Source organism: Trichechus manatus, unplaced genomic scaffold, assembly GCF_000243295.1.
Source record: "Trichechus manatus latirostris isolate Lorelei unplaced genomic scaffold, TriManLat1.0 scaffold00079, whole genome shotgun sequence".
Taxonomy (NCBI): Eukaryota; Metazoa; Chordata; class Mammalia; order Sirenia; family Trichechidae; genus Trichechus; species Trichechus manatus.
The window spans coordinates 116,735-139,468 of NW_004444015.1; the positions used below are offsets into that span (position 1 = coordinate 116,735).

The window sequence follows — 22,734 nt, forward strand, 5'->3', positions numbered from 1 at the left end:
ACAAGTCCAAGAAGGAACAACGGGCATATTTTGAGACAGGACTATGTGCAACTTTTGCCTCATACCCTTCTTTGGTCAACTCTGGGGTTTATTGAATTATTATTTTTTATTAATGGCTTTTAAAATTATTTCATTGTGAAGAAATATGTAACCAAACATTCACCCTTTCACCTATTTTTACTTGTGCAATTCAGTCACTTTAATTATGTTCTGCATATTGTGCAACCATCCCCACTATTTCCCAATTTTCTCATCACCTGTAAGAGAAACTTGGTGCCCTTAAAGCAATACTTAAAGGCTTTTTGATCAGGACAAGTAGAATTAGGCCCTCACAGGCAGCAAGTACTGCTATGAGAAAGTATTCCAAATGAAAGAAAAAGAGGAAATAAGGGTAAGAGCAACTTTCTAAACATCCATTAGAGTCCATGTTGACTATGGGTTTCTGGAATTATTAAGGCCTTTATTCTGGGAAAGAGCGAGAGCCTGAGCAGCCACCAGGACAGGGCAGGTGTCAGGATGAGGAGGGATAGCTGGGGTGCTGTCTGAGGCCTGGCAGCTTGGGCGCTCGGCTGGGGTTGGCCCACCCTGAGGGACTTGGGAAGCCTTCAGGTCTCTGTCAGGGAAGGCAGAGGCTGGCCTTTCCCAGGATGTGCCCTCCAGGTTCCAGTGTGAACGGCTGCCCCCTGCTGGTGCAAAGCAGGCTTGGCAGCAATGACAGCCAACTGCAGGAGATTCCCATGCTCTGACTGCTGCCATCCTACTCGCCACAGCCTGGCTGTGGGCCCTTGGTCAAGCCATTAGCTTCTCTGGGCTTTCATTTCCAGATCTGTAAAATGGGAATGATAGTAGCACCCAGCACCCAGCACGGCAGTGAGGAGTAAAAGAGCTACTGCTTTTAGCTGAGCATGTTGCCTGGGGCAGTAAAACGTCCCTATCTGTCTGCATGGAGCTAGGTTGTTTCAGAGCGAGTAGGGAGAGTCAGAGGTGGAGGGCCTGGCCCACAGCTCCAGCTCTCCAGAAGCTCCCTGTTGGGTGGATGGACGACTGTGATGTCCTTCCCAACCTTCAGCCCAAGGCAGACAGTGAATAATTCTTGCCACAGAAGTTATGACCCTCCTTCCACCCATCTCCTCCCCACTTTTTCCATGCCCTCCCCCAGCTCCTACCGCTTCCCCAGTTCCTATGCCCTCCCTTTCTCCTAACCCTTCATCCCATCTCCTCCCTGCTCCTTCCTTCTGCTTTCCTTTCCTCCCTCCTCCCCCATTTTTCCCCTCCCCATCTCCTCCTCCTCTCTCCATTTCCTCCCTCTTCCTCTCATCTTGAAGGAGTCCCACGTTCAGTTCCTGGCCAATCCACCTAATGCCCAGCCCCTGCCTGTCTGTCAGTGGAGCCTTGCATGTTGCTATGATGCTGAACAGGTTTCAGTGGAGCTTACAGACTAAGACAAAGAAGAAAGGTCTGGTGATCTATTAACAAAAATCATGGGATGGTGCAGGACCAGGCACCTTTTCATTCATTTGTGCATGGGGTCGCCATGAGTCGGGGAAGCTAACAACAACCTCTCATCTCCTCCTCCCCCGCAGCCCCAAGGCCTCTGGGCCCTCCTCCAACACTCTCAGACTTGCTGCTCCCTCAGCCTGGAGCACTCTTCTTCGACATCGTACACTGCTGGCTGCCTCCCCTCACCGCCGGCAAGTTTTAGTCCGTGTATCACTCTACTAGTGAGGCCTTGCCTGGCGGCCCCGTAGAAACGAAGGAGCGCCGCGCCCGTCCTGCCCTGCTTTACTTTCTCGGGCCTGGGCAAGCCCCCTGACAGGCTATGTGTGCAAATGTTTCTTCATTGTCTGTCTGGAAGCCCCACGGGTCAGGGGACTCGTGACTCCAGTGCCTGGTGGCCTTATTTGCGGTCCTTAGTATTCGTTGAACAAATGAATAGGAAAGGAGGTCCTTGGAGATGGAGGAAGGGGGCCTCAAAGCGAAAGGCCTCCCTGAAGGAAGGTGGCGTTTGGACCGGCCTCAGGCGAAGTGTGCTTTACAGAGAGGAGAGAAAAGCAGGGCTACCGGTGACAGGCATGGCACGAGGGAGGGCACGCAGGTTGCAAACAACGCGCACAGGTGGTCGGTGGGCCTACGGCTAGCGCGGGGACGCACTGGACTGGGCGGCCACCGGGTCTGCGCTCCGCCCGCGGCTCCGCCCACTGTGGCCTGGATCACGCGCTCGGGCCACGCGCACCTCCAGGCCCCGCCCTTGAGGGGCGGGGTAGGGGCTTCGTGCGCAGGCGCTTTCGGCCCGGCCCGGGCCTACGGGGCCCGCCGCGGCCGCCCGGCGCAGTCGGCGGTGCTCGTTCCCGACGCCGCGGCTCAGGAGGCGGCTCCTATCTGGCCTCCCCACCCTCCCGGCCGCAAGCGGTCAGCGCCGCCCGGGGGCGCGGCCTGAAGCAGAAATGCCGCCGTCGCCCGGCCGGGGCCTGCTCGGGCTCAGCCTGGTCCTGGCCTCCGTCTGCGCGGCCCTCAAGTCTGCGGCGCAGGGGAACTCGGCCACAGGTGTCTTCCCACGCCCACACCCGGCCCGCGGCGCTCCCCGCTTTCCTCTTCTCCGGCGCACATCCATTCCTTCGTCCCAGTATCTCGTCCTCCGTCCAGCCAGCCATTTTCCTTCCTACCTTCCCTCCCTTCAGCCATCCATCTTTCCTTCATCCATCCATTTTTCCATCCCTCCCTCCATTTTCCTTCATCCATCCATCTTTGCTTTTCTCCACTTCACTTCTTCCTCCCTCCCTTCATCCGTCCACCTTTCCCTTTATCCATGTAGCCAGCCATCCTTCCCTCCATTTTCCTTCATCCCTCCCTCCATCCATCTTCACCCCTTTTCCCTCCCTTCCTTCCTCCATTTTTCTTCAACACAGCCATCTTTCTGTTCCTCCATCATTCTTCCCTTCCCTCCATTTTACTCCATCCTTCCCTCCCTTCATCCACCCATCTTTCCCTCCCTCCCTCCCTTCATTCTCCTTCATCCCTCCATCTTCCCTGCATTTTCACTCTTTCCTTCTCTCTCTTCTTCCATGTGTTTCCCTTTCTCCATCCATCTTCTCTTCTCTCTATTTTACTCCTTTCCTCTCTCTATCCATCTGTCTTTCCCTTCACCATCCATCTTTCTCTCTGTCCATCCCTCCCGCCCTCCATTTTCCTTCATCCTTCCATCCAGCCATCTTTCCCTTCCTCCATCCATTCCTTCAGTTTCCTTCATCCATCCATCTTCCCTGTTTTCATTCTTTCCTTTCCTTCCTTCATCTGTCTATCTTTCCTTCCCTCTATCCATCCTCCCCTCCATTTTCATTCCTTTTTCCCCTTCTTTCATCCATCCATCCTTCCATTTATCCTTCCTTCCCTTCCTCTCTCTTTCCATCCCTCCCACCATCCAACCTTCTCTCCTCCCTGCCTTCTTCCCTCCTGCCCTCCCTTCCCCCATCTAACCTTCCCTCTCTCCATGAAACAGCATTCCTTACCTCCATCCATCCTTATCTGTCTTTCTCACTACTTCTCTGCCTTCCTTCCACTCCGTCTTTGATCTGGGCTTGAGACCTAGCTAAAGCCTGATCCTGCCACCCAAGACTCGGGCTTCTATGCACACCACTCCCCAACCCCCCACTGAGGCAGAGTGTGGGTTTTATGCCCCCCAGTGCCCCCCTGCCCATGCCTTGCAGGCCCAGTGTGGGCACTGGCTGGGCTGGTGAGGTGCAGAGGCCCGCCTTGGGGTTCTCAGTACCTCAGGCACCTACCATGGGAATGGGGGTTCAGTGTCAGCACGGTTGATCTCACTGAAGCCTGTCCTCTCTCCCTCCCTCCCTCCTTCTCTCCCTCCCTCCCAAGCAGATGCGCTGAACGTCCTTCTCATTGTTGTGGACGACTTGCGCCCCACCCTGGGCTGTTACGAGGACAAGCTCGTGAGGTCTCCAAACATCGACCAGCTGGCATCCCGCAGCATCCTCTTCCAGAATGCCTTTGCCCAGGTATGTCTGGGGACCCCTAGGCCTGGGGGTGTGCCTCGTGGGGTCCCTTCACTATCGTTAGATGGCACCGATGGTGCCAGGCATCTTGGGGTTAGAGGGAATCACAGTAATGGCGGCTGAGAAAATCCACTTGGCTGCTCACAAGGAAGCTTGTGTGCGCAGAGGTGCCCCCTCCTTGGAGGATGCACTCTGGCCCTCGTGCTCAGGACAGTCCTAGCCAGCTGTCTTCCTAAGAGGTGACTGCCCGGGGCTCAGGAGGAAGGTGCCGCAGATTGCCACCTTTGGGCGAGTGCCATGGGGTGTTCCTCCCTGAGTCCCTCACAGGGCTGCTCCCAGGACGGTGTCTGCTCTGTGGGCCTGTGAGATGCTGTCACATACAATTATCTGCTGGTTTGTGGGGGCTGATTTCCTCCCTTTCTCTTCTGGGAAGACTTAGCTCTGGCAACTGAGTGAGGCCCAAATCCCACTGATTGGCTTTGAGAGCTGCATGACTCAGCCTCTAAACTGTTGACTGAGGCCTTCAGGAGGTTGCTCGGTTACCTTCTAGACGACAAGTCTGTTTTTCTCTGAGGATGATTAACTTTGCTTCTGTTCCCTACCAGCAAGCAGTGTGCGCCCCGAGTCGCGTGTCCTTCCTCACTGGGAGGAGGCCCGACACTACCCGCCTCTATGACTTCAACTCCTACTGGAGGGTGCATGCTGGAAACTTCTCCACTATCCCCCAGTACTTCAAGGAGAATGGCTATGTGACCATGTCGGTTGGAAAAGTCTTTCACCCTGGTACGCCTTGCTGTCCAAATTTTGGGCTTGCTTTTTGGGGTTGAGGTGTCTTTGCAGAGGGCCTCTTCCAGCTGGGTGGGCACCTCATTAGCCACTGCTGCCTTTTTTTAAAGATCACTTCTCAGCGTGGCTTCATGTTCTCACCAGAAGTGAAAAAGCGTAGGAGTCCTTCTTCCCTCAGAAACTGGCTGTGGAACTGTTTGGTTGCTTCAGAGCCTCAGGTGGTAGGAAGCACACTGGGCGGGGAGGTGGGAGGGTGGAGTGCCAGCCTAGCTTTGCCCTTGACTGTCTGCACCTCAGGGTCTGTCAGGAAACTGAGGGGTCTGGCAAGAACATTGGAGGGCCTCCCACATGGCCGGGGCTGCTGAGCTGACTTGTTGCCCACCATGTGGATTCGGTCAGAGAGAGGAGTGTAAGCTGGCCCCCAGGGCCTTTAGTTTGCCTGACCTTGACCCTCCCTGAGAAACTGGCTCCATTTCATGGCACCATGGCAATGCTGAAGCACAGACCAACTCATGGACATTTTTTCTGTTTATAAAAGTAGTGCATGTTCATTGCCAAAAAATTGGGAAGACAGGAAAAGTGTCAGTTAAAGGATCTAAACCACTTGTAATCTCACTGCCCTGAGGAGAGCTGCATTTTGAGCAGCCCTGTTGTGTGCAATTATTTTTCTGGTTTGAGATCATCCTATATATGCAGTTTTACAGCCTGGAATTTTCTAAAACATAAAAATGCTCCTGTAGAGTTATACTTCATAAAGAGTCATTTAAAAAAATTTTGTGGTGGTGAAGGAAGTACATATAACGGAACATTTGCAGTTTAAGCCATTTTTACGTCTGCAGCTCAGTGACATTAATTGGTAACCACTGCATCTCTTTTGTCTATGCATTTGCTTACTCTAGACATTTCACATAAGTGAAGTCATTCAGTGTTTGTCCTTGTCTGGCTTATTTTATTCAGCATATGTTTTCAAGGTTCACTCGTGCTGTAGTGTGTATCACAAGTTCATTCCTTTGTATGGCTGAATAATACCCTATTGTGTGTGTGCCACATTTTGTTTGTCCAGTCATCTGTTGATGGCTACTTGGGTCGTTTCTATTTCTTGGCTATTATGAATAGTGCTGCAGTGAACATTGGCGTGTATATATCTGTTTGAGTCCCTGCTTTCAAGTCTGGGATATATACCTTTTGGGGTATATCTATTTTCTACTTAGGAGTGAAATCGCTGGGTCTTATAGTCATTCTATGTTTAACGCTTTGAGGAACTGCCAAATTTCCACAGCTGTAAAAAGTCATGTCTCATGACAGGTGGTTGTCTAACATGCAGACACACCTCAGTGTAGTCCACCGTTGAACTTTGTTCTCAGTTTCTTGCTGCATACATACCGCTGGCATGAACGTCTCTGGAAGCAGAGGGAACTGCTGATGGGCAGTGGCACCAGGAATCTGGGACCTGGGTTCGAGTCCCAGCTCTGCCACTTCTGAGCTGTGCAGTTGACCCTGGACAAATCATTTGTCCTCTTTGAGCCTCAGATTGCTTGTCTGTGAAGCTGGAGTGATGGCTGCCCTGATTACCTCACAGGGAAGCATCCAGATCCAGGTAGGGAATGATGTGAGAGCACGCTGAAAACGGTGCCGTACAGATGGCAGTGCTTATTAATAGGGGCGACAACTTGAAAGTTCCGGGACCTTGCCTTTGCTCACTGGTTATGCCAACAGGCTCAGCAGCCTTCCGGAACCCAGCTGGCCAGCCCAGGTTGAGGGCAGTGCTCAGATGGGCTAAGTCAGGCCGGCTTGGAAGGTGAATCTGTCCAGTATTTAGGTGCTGCAGCCGAAAGCCCAACACGAGTAGAACTTTCTGCAGTTTGGTATTCACGTCATGACACCTTTTGCTTGCCTGAGCACAGCTGGAGGGAAGTGGTGAGCTTGGAGTGAAGAGGAAGTACAGCTGTTGCCTGGCCTCCTCCTTCCTGAGGATTTGATCTCTGAGTCAGGCACTAAACCTCACATCCTAGCCAGAGAACAAGCCTTTTCCTGCCATCCTCATGGAAACAATTTTCGACTGGTCTTTGTTCTCAGGATCTTTTGCTGTCAGGCATGGGCCTGCTCAAGGGTGACAGCAGCCACCACTGAGTGCCAGGTACATGCCAGTGGCTGTGCTGGCCACTCCTTGCCGCCTCTCACCAGTGTCATCATTTCCCAAGCAGGAATTGGAGGCTCAGAGAGGTCAAGTAGCTTGCCCAAGGTTGCTCATGTGCTATGGGGCAGTGCCAGGATTGGAACCCAGGTCTGCCAGCCCCCGGTGTGCTCTTTGCACTCTGCTGTGACCCAGCGCCCCCAGCTTCCCCCGGGCCTGCCTCTACTGGTGCTCCCCAGTGGAGCCCAGTGTAAGTCTGTTGGCGATGCCCTTTCTCCCGTGGCTCTGCCTGTGCTCTCTCGGCCCCTCCTGGCTAATCCTCGGGGCAGCGCTTCCTTCAGATTCCTCCAAAGCCCCACAGACCCCTAGAAGGCTTCCCTGTCTGCCCTCCCTGGCCCATGCACCTGTGTGCTTGGGACCTCCCGCCCTCACATGGTGTTCCTGTTCTTGACAGCTGCCAGTCGGTCTTTGGTTTCACCTGTTGGTGTTTTGACTGCCTGAGTAGACTTTAGACTGCTAAGCTTAGGACTAGGTTTCTGCTGCTTGAAGGAGCAGTAAACTGGGAGTGCTGAGGCCTGGCTTGGAGCCCTGCTCACTTGCCTAAAATCTGGCTGGCACTGTGCAAGGCCAGTGACCTTCTTTGAGCCTCCGTGCCCTCGCTTGTCAGATGGTGGTGCCCGTGCCTCTGCTGTCTCCTTCGTAGGGTGGGGGGAGGATCCAGTGACAGCAAGTCCGGGACAGCTCCAGTGTGGACTCTGAAAGGCTGCGCTGCTGTAACAAATTACCACAAAGTGGGTGACTTCCACAAACAAAAAACCAGTTGCTGTTCAGGCAGTTCCGACTCATGGCGACCCCCTGTGTGGGAGAAGCACTGTGCTCCATAGGGTTTTCAGTGGCTGATTTTTCAGAAGTAGATCTCCAGGCCTTTCTTCTGAGGCACCTCTGGGTGGACTCAAACCACCAGCCTTTCAGTTAGCAGCCAAGTGCATTAACCATTTGTATCATCCAGGGCTTCTGGCTTAAAACAACAGAAATTTAGTCTCTCCCAGTTCTGGAGGCCAGAAGTCCGAGTTCACGGTGTCAGCAGGGCCATGCTCCCTCTGAAGGCTCAAGGGGAAGATCCTTGCCTCTTCCAGCTTCTGGTAGCCCCAGGGGTTCGTTGGCTTGTGACACCATAACCCAGTCTCTGCCTCCGTCTTCACGTGGCTGTCTTCACTGTGTCTTTGTGTCTCTTCTTTTCTTGTAAGGATACCAGTCATATTGGAGTAGGACTCACCTACTCCGATCTGGCCTCGTTTTAACTAATTACATCTGCAAGGCTCTGTTTCCAGTCAGGTTAACTAATTACATCTGCCAGGCCCTGTTTCCAATCAGGGCCACATTCACAGGTGCAGGGGTGAGAACTTGAACATATCTTTTTGGGGGATACAATTCAATCCATAACAAACGGGCTGGCTGGCCTTGCCCTTTTGAGTCCCTTCCACAGAGCCTAACACAAATTGTGTGGGCTTTAGGGGCTGGGAGGTCAGATGCTAATTACTCAGCTTGAAACCTAGAGAGTTAGCTTTGGTGGGGACTTCTTGTCATCTGGCCTAAGCTCTTGATTTTATAGATGAGAACACTGAGGCCCAGTTGTTTACAAAGTGTTAGCTTTTGGGTGGGGAGGAAGGCATTGAAAGACCCTTCGTGTTTTATTGAAGGGCTTTCTTTGTTTTCCCTCAAGGAATATCTTCCAACCACAGTGATGATTCTCCGTATAGCTGGTCCATTCCACCTTACCATCCCTCCTCCGAGAAGTACGAAAACACCAAGGTAAGGCTGTAAAGACACTCACTTCTCATCCAGCAAATGAAGGCTGAGTCTGGGGATGTGGCATACTTTTTCCAGCTGTCACACAGTGAGGTGTGCGAGTTTCCTTTGTGAGTAATGTCTCGACAGAGCCAAGTGTTGGGCTCTTTAGTATCAGGCCCAGTGGAGAGGTGGCTTTGTTCTAGAGGCGGGTGAGTACTCCTTGTTCTAGAACCTTCAACTCTAATGTCTTAAGATTCATTTAATGGCTCCTTGGTGCTCACCGTGGATAAGGCTCTGTGCTGGGGGTTGTAGGAGAGAGAAGAGAGACCTGGACCCCGGGAGCCTCGGCCCAGATCAGAAGAAAGGCATGCTGTCTGTCTGCCCAGGACCTAATGGATACGTTCAGGTGCTGAGGCCTCTGGTGGCGATTTTACAGTTCTAGAGCACTGTGGAAACTTACCCTCGGTTCAGAGGACCCTGGTGTATAAGTGAAACTAAAACCCACATTTAAGGAACTCAGAAAAATCAGCTGGAGAACTGAGACGTGACATGTTCCTGGAGGTTTTTGGAAACACTGTGGGGAAGGGTGAGGATGTATTTTTTTGGGGGAGGGTGCTCAGGGGTGGGGAGTATTATTCTCCATTCTTGACAGCTTTCCCCTTCAGAATACTGTGAAAGCTGAGGCCATGGCCTTTGCTTTGTGACCTGGGTTGGAACAGAATGAGATCAAAGGCCCCATCTCCATCCCTCAATTCCCAGATGCCTTCTGGCTACTTTTTAGTGATCTCCCTTAGTAGCGCCGGGCCCTGCTCCCACCCCCTTCTCAAAGCAGGGGATCTGACTGTACCAAATCCCCGTTCAGTGTGGCCCATCGTGGGCAGGCAGAGGGTGAGCAGGTGGTCTGCAGTGTGGTGTCCTGTTGGGGGCAGGGTGGGCAAGGCAGGGCTGTGAAATGGTGCTCTCCTGGAGAGGGAGCAGCCGCTGCCACCGGCCCTGGGCTTCATGATGGCGAAGCCATAGTCGAACCTTACCATGACCTTGTGGCCAGCGTGGCTACTTTGAGACACGAAGCAGTAGGTTCCATTCTGTGTGAGGTATACCTGAGGAGCCAGAAAGTCCATGGATGGTAAGGTCACCTTCTCCAGTTGGCTGGGACCCTGTCACTTACAAACTTTAGGCTGTCACTGAAATTGGAGACAGATTTTTTTCCCCCAATTTTTTAGAATTGAGCTATAATTCACATACCATAAAGTTTATTCATTTTAAGTGTACAGTTCAATGGTTTTTAGTACATTCAGAAGTCTGTACCAGCATCACATCGTTTAGAACACTTTCAGCACCTCAAAAGAATTCCCATAACCAAAAAAAACTAAACCCATGGCTGTCGAGTCGATTCCGACTCATAGCAACCCTGTAGGACAGACTAGAACTGCCCCATAGGATTTCTGAGGAGCGACTGGTGGATTCGAACTGCTGACCTTTTGGTAAACAGCCATAGCTTTTAACCATTGCATCGCAGTACCCGTTAGCTGTCACTGCCAACTCGTCCCCCTTCCCTAGTCCCTGAAAACCACTAATCTCCTTTCTGTCTCTATGGATTTGCCTGTTCTGGACATTTCGTATCAGTGGAATCAGACATCTGACCTTTTGTATCTGACTGTTTCATCAGCATAACGGTTTCAAGGCTCATCGCGTCGCAGCACTATGAGACCTTCATTTCTCTTTCTGGCTGAGTGGTAGTCCATTGTGTGTACGGACCACATTTTGTTTATCCGTTCATCTGTTGGTGGACATTTAGGTTGTTTCTACCTTTTGGCTGTTGTAAATAGTGCTGCTGGGAACATTTGTGTACCAGTTTTTGTGTGGACATACGGTTTTATTTCTCTAGAGTAAATACCTAGGAGTGGAATTGCTGGGTCACGTGGTTACTCTGTTTTACTTTTTGAGGAACCACCAGAGTGTTTTCCACCATAGCTGCTCCACTTTACATCCCCACCAGCAATGGACGAGGGTTCTGATTTCTCCACCTTCTTGCCAACACTTGTTATTGTCCTTTTTTTTTTTTTTTTGGTAGCCATCCTAGTGACTGTGACGTGGTATCTCATTGTGGTCTCGGTTTGCATTTTCCTGATGGCTGTTGATGTTAAGCATCTTTTCATGTGCTTTTGGCCATTTTTATATCTTGTTTGAAGAAACGTCTGTTGAGCTCCTTTGCCCATTTTTTAGTTAGCTTATTTGCCTTTTTATAGTTAAATTGTAGGCAGCTTTATTTTTGATAATTAGTTTACTTGGGTTTCTTTTAATTAGTTATGACCTGGAGACAGAGAATTAACCGCAAGAAGCAAAGTGCGGGTGGATTAATGGCCTCTCTCCGGAAATAAGAAATGGTTTTGTTGTAGTTCTACTTCTGATCTGCCTGTCCAGTCTGAGTGACTGGCACTCAGTGGGCTGGCAGTGCAAACGTTAAATCCTTGGGTGCAGCCTACATGCCTTCTGCTTGTTGTACAACAGAGCTGACTTGATATATTTTGTTTTGAAAGACCTGTAGGGGGCAAGACGGAGAACTCCATGCCAACCTGGTTTGTCCCGTGGATGTGGCGGATGTGCCTGAGGGCACGTTGCCTGACAAACAGAGCACCGAGCGAGCCATCTATTTGTTGGAAAAGATGAAAATGTCGGCCAGGCCTTTCTTCCTGGCTGTTGGGTACCATAAGCCACACATCCCGTTCAGATACCCTAAGGTGAATTGCTGGCTGAGCGTTGATCCAGTACAACTGTTATAACAGTGTTTGTTGAGGGAGGGTTGTGTACTGAGGGTGGCCCCATCTTGCTGTCCGCAGTCTCCAGGGATGCCCAGTGGGCACTATTGTCCCAGTGGAGTGAAGATTTGATTCAGAGCTCAGGGCCAAGAAGTGTCCTAGGACATGTAAAATTCTGTCAGAAACACTTGGCTTTCCACCAGGAACATTCTTCTTTCCTTACCTTGAACTCAGTGAACAAATGTTGGGTTGGATGGTGAGATCACCATGGGACATGAGTTAGAGCTGGTGGCCAAAACTTGCAATAAGGGATGGGTCCTGGGAAACAGTTCAGGGGTCAGGAAGCCGTCTTCAACAGCTGCCTTTCCCCCAGCCCTGTCAGGTCAGACCCCTTCAACTCGGGGCATGTCATCTAGAGTACGTAGCCTTTTCCTTTCCAGAACGTTTCTCAATTTTTCTCTATCGTGCTTTCCCTGGGGCCTGAGTAGCCCATCCTCTGACTTCATGAAGGATGCCCCTCATTTGTAATGCAAATAGACACCGCAGAGGATGGCCTCCGAAGCTGCAAGTATTTTGCTTTGTTTGGCCCAAAGGCTGACGCTTTTCTGGCAGGAGCTGCCAGCCCCCTTGACAGAAGCCTGTGTGGCTCACCCCTCCTGCCTCCCGTGCAGGGAAGAGTTCACTGAAGAGGCCCAACTGCTCTCCTTGGAAAGGGCTTACAAGGCTGGTTTCGGGAACTCGTTAAGAGTGGCTCTTTGAGTCTAGATTTTTCATCAGGCAGTGCGGCTCCTGCTGAGCTCCTCCTTTCCTGCTGGGTGCTGACGTGACCAGTCCCCAGTAAAATCCCTGGTGGATGACATGCACACGTGCGGTCATACCCTGTGTGCCTCCGGTGGGGGCGGACTCTGGAGGCTTGGGCCTGGTGTCTCCCAGACTCCACCCTGGCACCTTTCCCCTTTGCTGATGGTGCTTCAGCTCTGTAACGCATCAGAGCTGTGAGGACGACTTGTGCTGAGCCCTGTGAGTCCTCCTAGTGAGTTACCACTGCTGAGGTAGTCCTGGGGACCCCCAGCAAACCTCTCCACACCTCTGCTAGTTGGGGGCAGGTGGGGACCGGGGCAGGAGGGCAGTGTTTGTATGAGGGGAGAGAGCTGCCAGTGCTCTGTTCGTGGAGACAGAATTGCATGAGTTCATTGCCATTGGCGCCTCGTGAGGGTGACTGCAGGCCTGGCTTTCAGGTGGGGAGTGTTAGTGAGCCGCTGTGTAAATGCATCACAGGCTTCCAGAAAAGGCAGCGCACACTGAGAGTGACAGCCTGTGCCTTTGTGTGCTCTCCCCAAGGAGTTTCAGAAGCTGTATCCCTTGGAGAACATCACCCTGGCCCCCGACCCCCAGGTGCCTGCTGGCCTCCCCCCTGTGGCCTACAACCCCTGGATGGACGTCAGGCAGCGGGAGGACGTGCAAGCCTTGAATGTCAGTGTGCCCTATGACCCCATTCCTGCGGACTTTCAGGTACCGAGGACACACTTTGGGGAAGCGTCGGGCACTGATGATGTGGTGTCGTCAGTGAAGCACCTCTTCTCGGCAGCCACTGCTCTGTAATGTCTTACAGAGAACCTTCTCCGTGCAGGCGTGGTGCAAGGTCCGGGGTGGGTCCTGTAGGTATCTGGGACACAGGCAGTGTTGGTGGCTCGAGAGTGTCCCCACCAGTCTCAGCTTCCAAAGAGGGGAGCATCCAGAGTTTGGTGACTTAGTAGATGTGGGCATGGCGATAGGGATGTATATTCCAGGTGACAGTGACAGGTCATCAGCCTAGGGCGTGGGCGACTTCCTTGCAGACCGGAATGCAGGGTTTGCCGGTTCTTGGGGGGTCCCCTCTGTGGGAAGTCTGCATGGGAGCCCGTCACTCTCAGAGGCGGTTTGGTGAGCGGGGTCTTGGTGCCCAGCCAGCTGTGACGTCTCATGTCCCTTCACTATGACGTGGGGGTGGGGCAGCCACGAATTGAGAATCCTCATGTTGACTGGTCAGCCACTGACTTAGTGTCCCAGGGTGGCTGTAACACAGCAGCTCACAAGTGGTGACTTTCAAAAACAAATTATTTATCTCACAGTTCTGGAGGCTAAAGGTCCAAATCAGGGTCTCAGCCATGTGGATTCCTTCCATGAGCCTCCCTTCTAGTTTCTGCCTTTGCTTGTGGCCAGGTCCTCCTGTGGCGTCCCTCTTTCCCTCCTTGCCCCTTCCTGGTTCTCGTTTCCCATGTCCACCCTCGTCTGCCCTGCTGTCTTCTCTCCTGGTCCATTCCCCTTCACCCTCCTCTTCTCCAGCTTCTGCCTTGCCACCCACTAAGCGTCCTCTCACCCAAGTCAGCATAAACTTTGTTGACAAATAAAATTGATCCTCCTGGGTCTGGCTTTCCTGAGCTTTGCGCCGCTTTCTCGCTGTTGCCCAGCCCTGCCCTTCTAGCATTGTCTGCTTCCCGGGCTTCCTTGCCAGCCTGCCTGAGCCTCCTCCACTCCCAGTCTTCATGGCTTAAGAAGCAACTGCCCCCACAGTCAGTCCCAGGCCCCCATTGTGCCCTTTCTGCCCTTCTCCCTGGTCCAGCTCATCTAAGCCCTGCTGGCAGATGACCACCGGAACTTTCCCTCCAGCCCAGGCGTCATTCCTGATTTTCAGACCTGCGTGTCCACCTGCCTGCCAGGGCCATCCCCAGGCGGTGCCCGCAGAGACCTGCCTCCCCTCCTCCCCTCCTTTTTCTCCCTCCTCCTCCTGGTTCTCTTGTGTCCCCCCCGCCCCATGCAGTAAATCGCACACCAGCTGAATGGGACACCTGGAGTCCACCCTTGGATTCTTCATTCATCCTCCTCATTCACCTCCCCCTGCCCCCGCTCCTACTGGGTCTCCCTAAATTCCTCCCCGGTCAGCAGGGTCCTCTTCATCCCTCAGCCCATCTCTCTGGACCACTGGGTGGGTCTTTCTTTGGTCCATTCATTCACCACCTGTCTGTTGAGCACCCATGACAAGCCCAGCCTGATCGGGCCCATTTTGTCTGCAGCCAGAGCTGCTTACTAACCTGTGGCCTGATGGCGTCTGCTCCGAAACCTTGAGAGACTCAGTGATAGCCTTGGCCTCCAGCCCTGGGATGGCCTGCCTTCCCGGCGCGCTCCCCCACCCCTCCCCTCCCATCACGTTCTCCAGCCTCACCAGCCTGCCCACCAGCCCCAGACACGCCTGCTCTGTGGAACTTTACACGGTTCCATGTGCCACAGCCCTGCTTAAAGTGTCCTACCTGTATTGTCTTACTTGAAACTCCTACCACCCTTCAGGCCTCTTCTCTAATTCTCCTCTTCTGTGAAGCCTTCCCTGATTTCCCCAGGGCTCATTCTCCTGGGTCGTCCCTGGCCCCCACCAATGATGCCTCCCTTTTCTTGTCTCCATGCCTGTGTCCTCCTCCAGGGCCCAGCACAGGAAGGAGTGAGAACTCTTGAATAGGACACAGTCATCCTTGAAGATGTCTTTGGTCCCCAGGAGGACCATTGTTCCCCATGTTACAGACTGAAGACTATCAAAAGTCTAAGTAGATCAGGGTTCACCAGAAATCTGGAAGGTTAGCTGGATATCTGTTTTCTTCATTGCCCCGTGCAGAGAGTGGGTGGGCCTTGTGATCGCCCTCACCCTGGTGGTGATGAGGACCTGCGAGTGGGGCCAGCTGATACTGCAGGGGTTGGGCATGTGGTGGAAGCTGGGGCTGGGCAGACGGGTCAGCAGCTCTTTTGCCCCTCGCTCTTGGAGGGTTAATCTCCTTCCTGATCATTTGTGAACAAGGCTGGTGGCGCCAGCACATAACCTTGTGTTCGGTTCCTGTGGCCACCATAACAGTACCACGGAGTGGGTGGCTTGAAAATGACAGAAATTTATTCTCTCTCAATTTGGAGGCCGGAAGTCCGAATTCCAGGTGTCAGCAGGCCATGCTCTCTCTGAAGGATTCTTCTTGCCTCTTTCCTAGCTTCTGGTAGTTGCTGGTAATCCTTGGCATTTCTTGGCTTGTACACGTGTTATGCCAATCTCTGCCTCCATTGTCACATGGCGTTCTTCCTGTGTGTCTCTGTGTCCAAATTCTCTCTCCTTAGAAGGACACCAGTCATTGAATTAGGGCCCACCCTAATCCATTATACCTTCATCTTACCTCGATTACATCAGCAAAGATCCTGTTTCCAAACAAGGTACCAGTGGTGAGCACTTGAACATATCTTTTTGGGGAACACAGTTCAACCCACATCAGCCTGACTGCTCCCGAGGTCCCTGTTGGGTCCAGGGATGTAAAGCCTGCGTTGCTCTCTTGTCCCTCCATTGCTCTTCTGCTTGTTGGGAGTTTGTTAAAAATGTGCCACACGCACTCTGTGACAACCAGCCGTCGCCGTCATGTGCTGGGTTAGGAAGAAGTCAGAGGAAAGGCCCAACGAGGGCCCTGTTGGTCCCTCCGGGTCAACCCACATCAGAGCATGCATGGGCCAGTGTTTAGGGGGTGCTGGGGGATCAGTGTCTGCATGTGTATCCATTTTCTGGGACCCGTAAGAATATGTGAGGGAGAGAGAGGGACATCAAGTGGCACGTGCACCCATTTGGATCTGCACCCCAAAGTGAATGCTGATTAGCTTAGAAAGGAATCTGTCTTTGGACCTGCAGGTTTTGCTGTGACTGTACGGGCACATGAGGGGACATAGATGGGAGGGAAATGCGTGCTGCATTTTGGCTGATCGAGAGGGACGTTCAGGAGAATATACCCTGGGTACGCCACGGTGATTGAACAGGGTACGCCACGGTGATTGAAATTGTAGCCACTCTCATTGTTTATTGTTTTTAAATTTGCAGCGGAAAATCCGCCAGAGCTACTTTGCCTCCGTCTCGTATTTGGATACGCAGGTCGGCCACCTTTTGAGTGCTTTGGATGATCTTCACCTGGCCAGCAGCACGATCATTGCATTTACATCCGATCATGGTGAGCCTTTGGAATGCCCTGGCAGTCATTCAAAGTATCCAAATTTTGCAGTGAAATGTGCTGTTTCTCAAATTGCCTTAAACAGAGGCATGTTCTTGTTTGTGAGTCAGTGCTGCCCAGGATCAGCTTGTGGCCTGGGGCCTCTAGATGGAGGCAGGGCCTCTTTTGGGTCAGAGGCCTATCTTGGATGCTTGGGTGGTAGAGGTGGGTGGCTGGTGGGGAACTGTAGCAACTATTTTTTCCTTGGCGAACTCAGCAGGGACCCTCCATATGTGTCTGGAGCTCTTCTAACCCCCACTTCTAGGATAAAGGGTTGGAGGATGTTTGATTCTTTCCCAGAAGATCCAGAACAATCCAGGCAGGGCCCTCAGACCTGGCCCCACCCTTCCCACCCCCATCCCTGCTGCCCTCTCTGCCAAGAGCCTGGAGTTCTCAACTCTTGGTCTTTTCTAAGGCTGTATCCTTCTTTTTCCAAAAATGGAACTGAGTTTGTCCAAATTACGTGAAGATCCTCCCTAATTCCCCAGCACTGGGGCCACAGTGGGGAAGCTCTCTGCCAGAAACATGGAGCGGATATGGGTACTATCAAGTGGAATTTTACCCAAGCCTTTTGTTAGAGAAATTCTCCCACTGTCTTATGTTCTAAAAAATGACAGGGCTTACTGCAAGGAACTGACCAATTCTGAATGGTTTACTGTGTGAATAACTTTAGTTTTCCCTTCCTCATCTCCTTCTCCTTTCTCCTGGGTCTCCCAGGACCCAGGTGACCTTATAAAAAAGGAAAACATCCTGAGCTAACTGGCCCTAATTACAACTTCGTACACCACTCACCAGCTCCCCTGAACTCTTCTCTAGAACGCTCGAAGTCCTGGACCTCAGCAGAGTGGACTTCAGACACAGGTCTGGTGTGTCTCCCTCCCCCCTGCACTGGTCTCCTTCCCTGACCTTATTCCTGTCCCCTCTCGCACAACTTCCTTTTCAGTGAAAGTCATCCTTGCCTGTTTTAACATTGCCCGGTACAATTTTTCTTTGACAGTTAGGGGCCTGCCTTGCTTGATTACGGATCGGTAAGAGGTCCCTTTCCGCTGTGGTCTTCTCAGGAGAGCACTGTTGACTCAGAAGAGGTTCCAGCCCTGTTCTGGGGATCAGAGTTGCTGTTGAGTCAGCTCCGACTCATGGCAGCCTTATGTACAACAGACCAAAACGTTGCCTGGTCCTGCGCCATACTCACTGTTGTTGGTATGCTCAAGTCTATTTTTGCGACCACTGGTACTATTTGGAGCCTTGGTGTAGTGGTTAAGAACTCGGCTGTTAAGCAAAGAGTTGACAGTTCGGATCCACCAGCCACTCCTTGGAAACTCTATGGGGCAGTTCTACTCCGTCCTATAGGGTCACTGTGAGTTGCAGTCGACTCGATGGCAGTGGGTTTATGTGTGTACTTATTTTAAGTGCCTTCCAACCTAGGGGACTCATCTTCCAGCATTATATCAGACAATGTTCTGTTTTGATCCATAGGACTGTCCCTGGCTAATTTTTGGAAGTAGATCACCAGGCCTGTCCTCCTAGTCTGTCTTAGCCTGGAGACTCCTCTGAAATCTCTCCAGCGTGGGTGACCCTGCTGGTGTTTGAAATACTGCTGGCATGGCTTCCAGCATCACAGCAACACACAAGCCACCACAGTAGGACACACTGACAGACGGCGGGTAACTTGCTATAAAACGCACCATCCTGTTTCACATGTCAGCAGATGTGGTTGTCATGAGTAAAATACACATTTGTTTAAAACTCTTCTTGAATCCATAACAGCTTCTTTGTCTTTTTTTGGAATACTAAATACTAAATCTATAATCTTGTGTCTGTGCAGCTTTTTTATATCAAATGTAAAAAGTGGGAATATACAACTTGGAGTAGTCAAGAGAGTTTTAAAACAGATGTGTCAAATTAGGGTTAAGGATCTGGGATCACAAGTTATATTTTTCTATCTGGTACATCTGTGAGTTGGAATCGACTCAACAGCAACAGGTTTGGCTTTTGGGTATGGTATATCTTAAAAATTGAGCAAGATGTCCTTGTCTTTTTTGAATGTGAGCTATGGTGCTGAGGTCTCCAAGCTCACTTTTTGGTGGTGTGCATCCAAAGGTAAAAACCTGAGCCTGTTGGAAAGAAGTGAAGAGACAGGACAGGGTAGTGGTGGCACTGTGGCTTCAGGGGTCCCCACTCAGTCAACAATGAGCCAGTCTTAGCAGGGGAGGGGTGCCTGTGTGGGGCCCATGCGTCCCCTGGAGCCCAAGGTGGGTGCATAGTGCTAATTGCTTATTAAAAGAGGATAGTTTAGTTCTGGAATTTAATTTGTTTTTCTTCCAGAGCTTTCGTCCGTGACAACAAATGTCTGAATAAAGTAGTATTCAGGTGAAGTTGCCCTTTTTGTGATGATTTTTAGAGGAGTTTCTTCTGGGCGACGAGTTCTCCCTTCCTCTGGTTTTTCCAGCAGGAAGTGAAATGGCGTCTAACGTGCACAAGCTGTGAGGGGATTATTCATTTTCTGTCTCTCTGTGCTTTTTCTGAACCAGGGTGGTCTCTTGGTGAGCATGGAGAATGGGCCAAATACAGCAACTTTGATGTCACTACTCGCGTGCCCCTGATGTTCTATGTTCCCGGAAGGACGGCTTTGCTTCCAGAGGCAGGCGAAAAGCTTTTTCCTTACATCGACCCTTTTGATTCCATCTCAGAATTGATGGAGCCAGGTATAAAATATGCTAGAGTGAAATACATTGCTTGAGTGCTTGGCTGCTAATGAGAAGGTCGGTGATTTGAGTCCACCATCCACTCTGGCAGAAAGATGTGGCAGTCTGCTTCTGTAAAGATTACAGCCTTGGAAACCCTATGGGGCAGTTCTACTCTGTCCTATAGCATTGGTGTGAGTCAGAATTGACTTGACAGCACACAACAACGACAACAATTGAATCATAAGCCAGGGTGTCACACAGTCCGCCCTCTGGCCCAGCGTCATTTTGATGAGGTTCCGTTTGTTTATTTTTTCTCTTGTTGCTTGTACTATTGGTGTCATATCTGAAAAAACCATTGCCTAACCCAGTGTCATTAAGGCTTATTCCTATATTTTCTTTGAAGATATTTATGGTTTTAGCTCTTACGTTTAAGTCCTTCATCCATTTGGGGGTGATTTTCATATATGGTGTAAGATAGGGGTCCAGCATGTGGAGATCCAGTTGTTCCAGCACCATTTGTTGAAGAGACAAATTTAAATTTCAGTGATTAAAAGTTTAAAGAGCAGATGTCAGTCACACTTGCCACAGTTTAAGTGCTCATTCGCCACATGTGGCTAGTGGCTACCATAGTAGACGGCACAGATGTAGAACATTTCCGTTGTGGCAGAAAGCTCCATTGAACAGAGTTGCCCTGGATTATTGCTGATTTTGAGCTGGATCCACCTGACTGTTGGCAGGTTCCTCCTGTGAGCTATTTAGAGATTTGTCCAGAGGTGAGCGAAGTATGCTTGGCTTAAGTGTAGAGTACAGAGTGTCACCATGGAACTTGGCATAATCTGACCACTCTTGCCGCCTCCACTGACATGCCTTGGACAAGGCTGGCACCACCTCTCCCTGGCATATAGCTTGCTACAGAGTCTCCTTGCTGTGCCCTTGCTCCCCTAGAGTGTTGCCTCCTCACAGCAGCCAAAGTGATCCGTGGAAAGCCCAAGTCACGGCCCTGCTCTGGAGCCTCCAGTGGCTCCCCCATCTCACTGAGGCGAAGTCCTTACAGTGGCTGCCAGGGCCTTACAGGATCTGGACCCCATCGTCTCGCTGACCTCATCTTCTTAGAAGTGTCAAGTCCCGTTGTCTTGTACAGGGTCCCATTTGTGACCTAGTGTCCTCCCATAATGCATCACATCAGGGGCTACTTCATGGCAGCTGGTTCCATTGTTAGTGATAACTTGGTTACATGGTGTCAGCTGGATTCTTGACATTGTAAAGGTACCTTTTTGTTAAAAAAAATATTTTTTTTTAGTTTTTTCATTTTATTTTATTTTTTTACTTTACTTAGAAATCAGCTGTTTAGAAAATATAGTCGGTCAGTATAAGCAAACCGATAAAAATCCAGAAAGGCCAGAATGATGATCCAAAAGCAAGATCAGTTTGACCATGGATCAACATCAAGCGCAGGATGTAGATTTTAATGATGGATAAAATGCAGAAGTCCAGAAAAAGGAATAGTTTGTGGACTCAGAATATCTTGTTCCCCAACAGACTTTTCCCAGTGGTTTTAGCATCCATTGATGATCCTTGCCCGAATCAGTTTTTACACCAGTTGTACTAAAAATCATTTAAAAAAGTGCCAGCAGGCTGGGGCCACCTTAATTTTGCATCCCGTTTTTGGATGAGTAGGTAGTGGAGGGTGAGGTGCTGAGTTGGCCTTGCTTCAAAAATTCTTTGGCAAAAAGAAATGCTGTCAAAGAAAAAGGGAAAACACGTGTAGTCCAACTAGGCTGGTTCTCTCCTGCTTGGCTGTGTGGCAGGCTTCTGGAATGTAACGGATTCTGCAATGTCGCTTCCTGTTTCAGGCAGGCAAGCCGAGGAAGTCGTGGAACTTGTGTCTCTCTTTCCCACGCTCGCTGGACTGGCGGGGCTGCAGGTTCCACCCCGCTGTCCCGTTCCCTCCTTTCACGTGGAGCTGTGCAGAGAAGGCCAGAACCTTCTGAAGCATTTTCAGCTCCCTGACTTGGAGGAGGACTCGGACCTCCGTGGTAATCCCCGTAAGTCCATTGCCTACAGCCAGTACCCTCGGCCTGCAGACACCCCTCAGTGGAATTCTGACAAGCCAAGTTTAAAAGATATAAAGATCATGGGCTATTCTATCCGTACGGTAGACTATAGGTATACTGTGTGGGTTGGCTTCAGTCCTGAAGAGTTTCTGGCTAACTTTTCAGACGTCCATGCAGGGGAGCTCTATTTTGTAGATTCAGACCCATTACAGGATCGTAATGTGTATAACGACTCCCAAGGTGGAGAACTCCCCCCATTGTGGATGCCTTGAATTTTGCTAGCCACATAGGGCAGGTGTTATGTGTTGGTGAAACGAGGCCTTAGAGCTGGTTATTTCATGATCACCCCTAATGGAGACAACCCAAGAGGAGGGCAGTCAAAATACGCACCAACAATTTGGCCTAAGAGTTTGTTACAGGCAAACCTTTCAGTTTAGTCTTCATTAATTTAAAATTGAATGAATAAGTGCTAAGTTAAACTTAAAATTATGCCATACCTTTAGATATCATTGAAACGTTAGGTAATTTTCAGTACCCCAGGATGTAGTTGTGTTTTCCCTAAATGTAAAAAATAATCAGCAAGGCAGGTGGTAGTAATGAGCTTACTCTGTCATCATTTACAAAAGGGATGGACTATTTACAACTAATATTTACAAACATGTTGCAGCTGATTAGGAAGCGGAATTAGCCACACTTCTTAAATAACAGCTAATGAAGTCCTGTACTGAAATCAGAATCATTTTTAGTAAATCTTTTCTTTCAAGTGCTTCAGTGTTTCACAGTAAGGTTTGTGAAACAAATATAGTGAATGACATTGTGACTGTAGTGGGTTAAATTATAACCAAAAGGGCACGATAGTATATTAAAAGATGACTTCAAATCAGTAAAGTTTCAAAGACAGATACTGTTTTTGTTTTGTTTACTAGTTAGCCCACCGTCGAGGCACATGTGGTAACAAAAGGCCCTTTGAGCAGTTACGTGTCCGGCAGCAGCCTTTTCTACTTGAGCGAGGGGCCCGGTTCATCCCTTCTGGTCCTGAAGCTCGCCTCTCTTCTGGAAGCCTTGGCTTTCGTAGACAGTTTCCCTGTTTCTTCTTTGTCATTCTACATTCCGTTTACTGCTCTCCTCACTTCCACTTTGATTTTTACGATTCAGTCTGTAAATTCCTCACAACATATTTTCAGTGTATTTAGCTTTGTCTCTTCCTCCGCAGTTGTTTGTTGCTCCTGGGTGACTCCAGTACGCACACTTCATCTGTTTTTTTCTCGCTTGATTTCTGGAAGCATAGTTTTAGTGTCACAGCCCTCCAGATTCTGGTCTTGATGAAGTTGTAAGCTGAGCTGTGCTGGGAGAGAGTGAAGGGATGCTTTCCTCCAGCTGCATCTTCTTGTTCACTGTGTGACTGAAGCCACCCCCAGGGTCCACATGGGGCCCCTCACGTGGCCGTCTGTTTCTACTGGAAGTGCTGTATGAGGGTGTA

General features: G+C 50.6%; 1 protein-coding gene across 1 annotated transcript; it reads left to right on the forward strand.

Moving 5' to 3' along the window:
* Window positions 1-4,588: 4,588 nt before the first annotated feature.
* IDS (iduronate 2-sulfatase) lies at window positions 4,589-22,666 on the forward strand. The gene is made up of 7 exons (XM_023735453.1): window positions 4,589-4,790; window positions 8,651-8,739; window positions 11,259-11,459; window positions 12,819-12,989; window positions 16,348-16,474; window positions 19,045-19,218; window positions 21,054-22,666. The coding sequence occupies exons 1-7, from the start codon at window positions 4,763-4,765 to the stop codon at window positions 21,524-21,526; spliced, it is 1,263 nt and encodes a 420-aa protein (XP_023591221.1). The 5' UTR covers window positions 4,589-4,762; the 3' UTR covers window positions 21,527-22,666.
* Window positions 22,667-22,734: the final 68 nt, after the last annotated feature.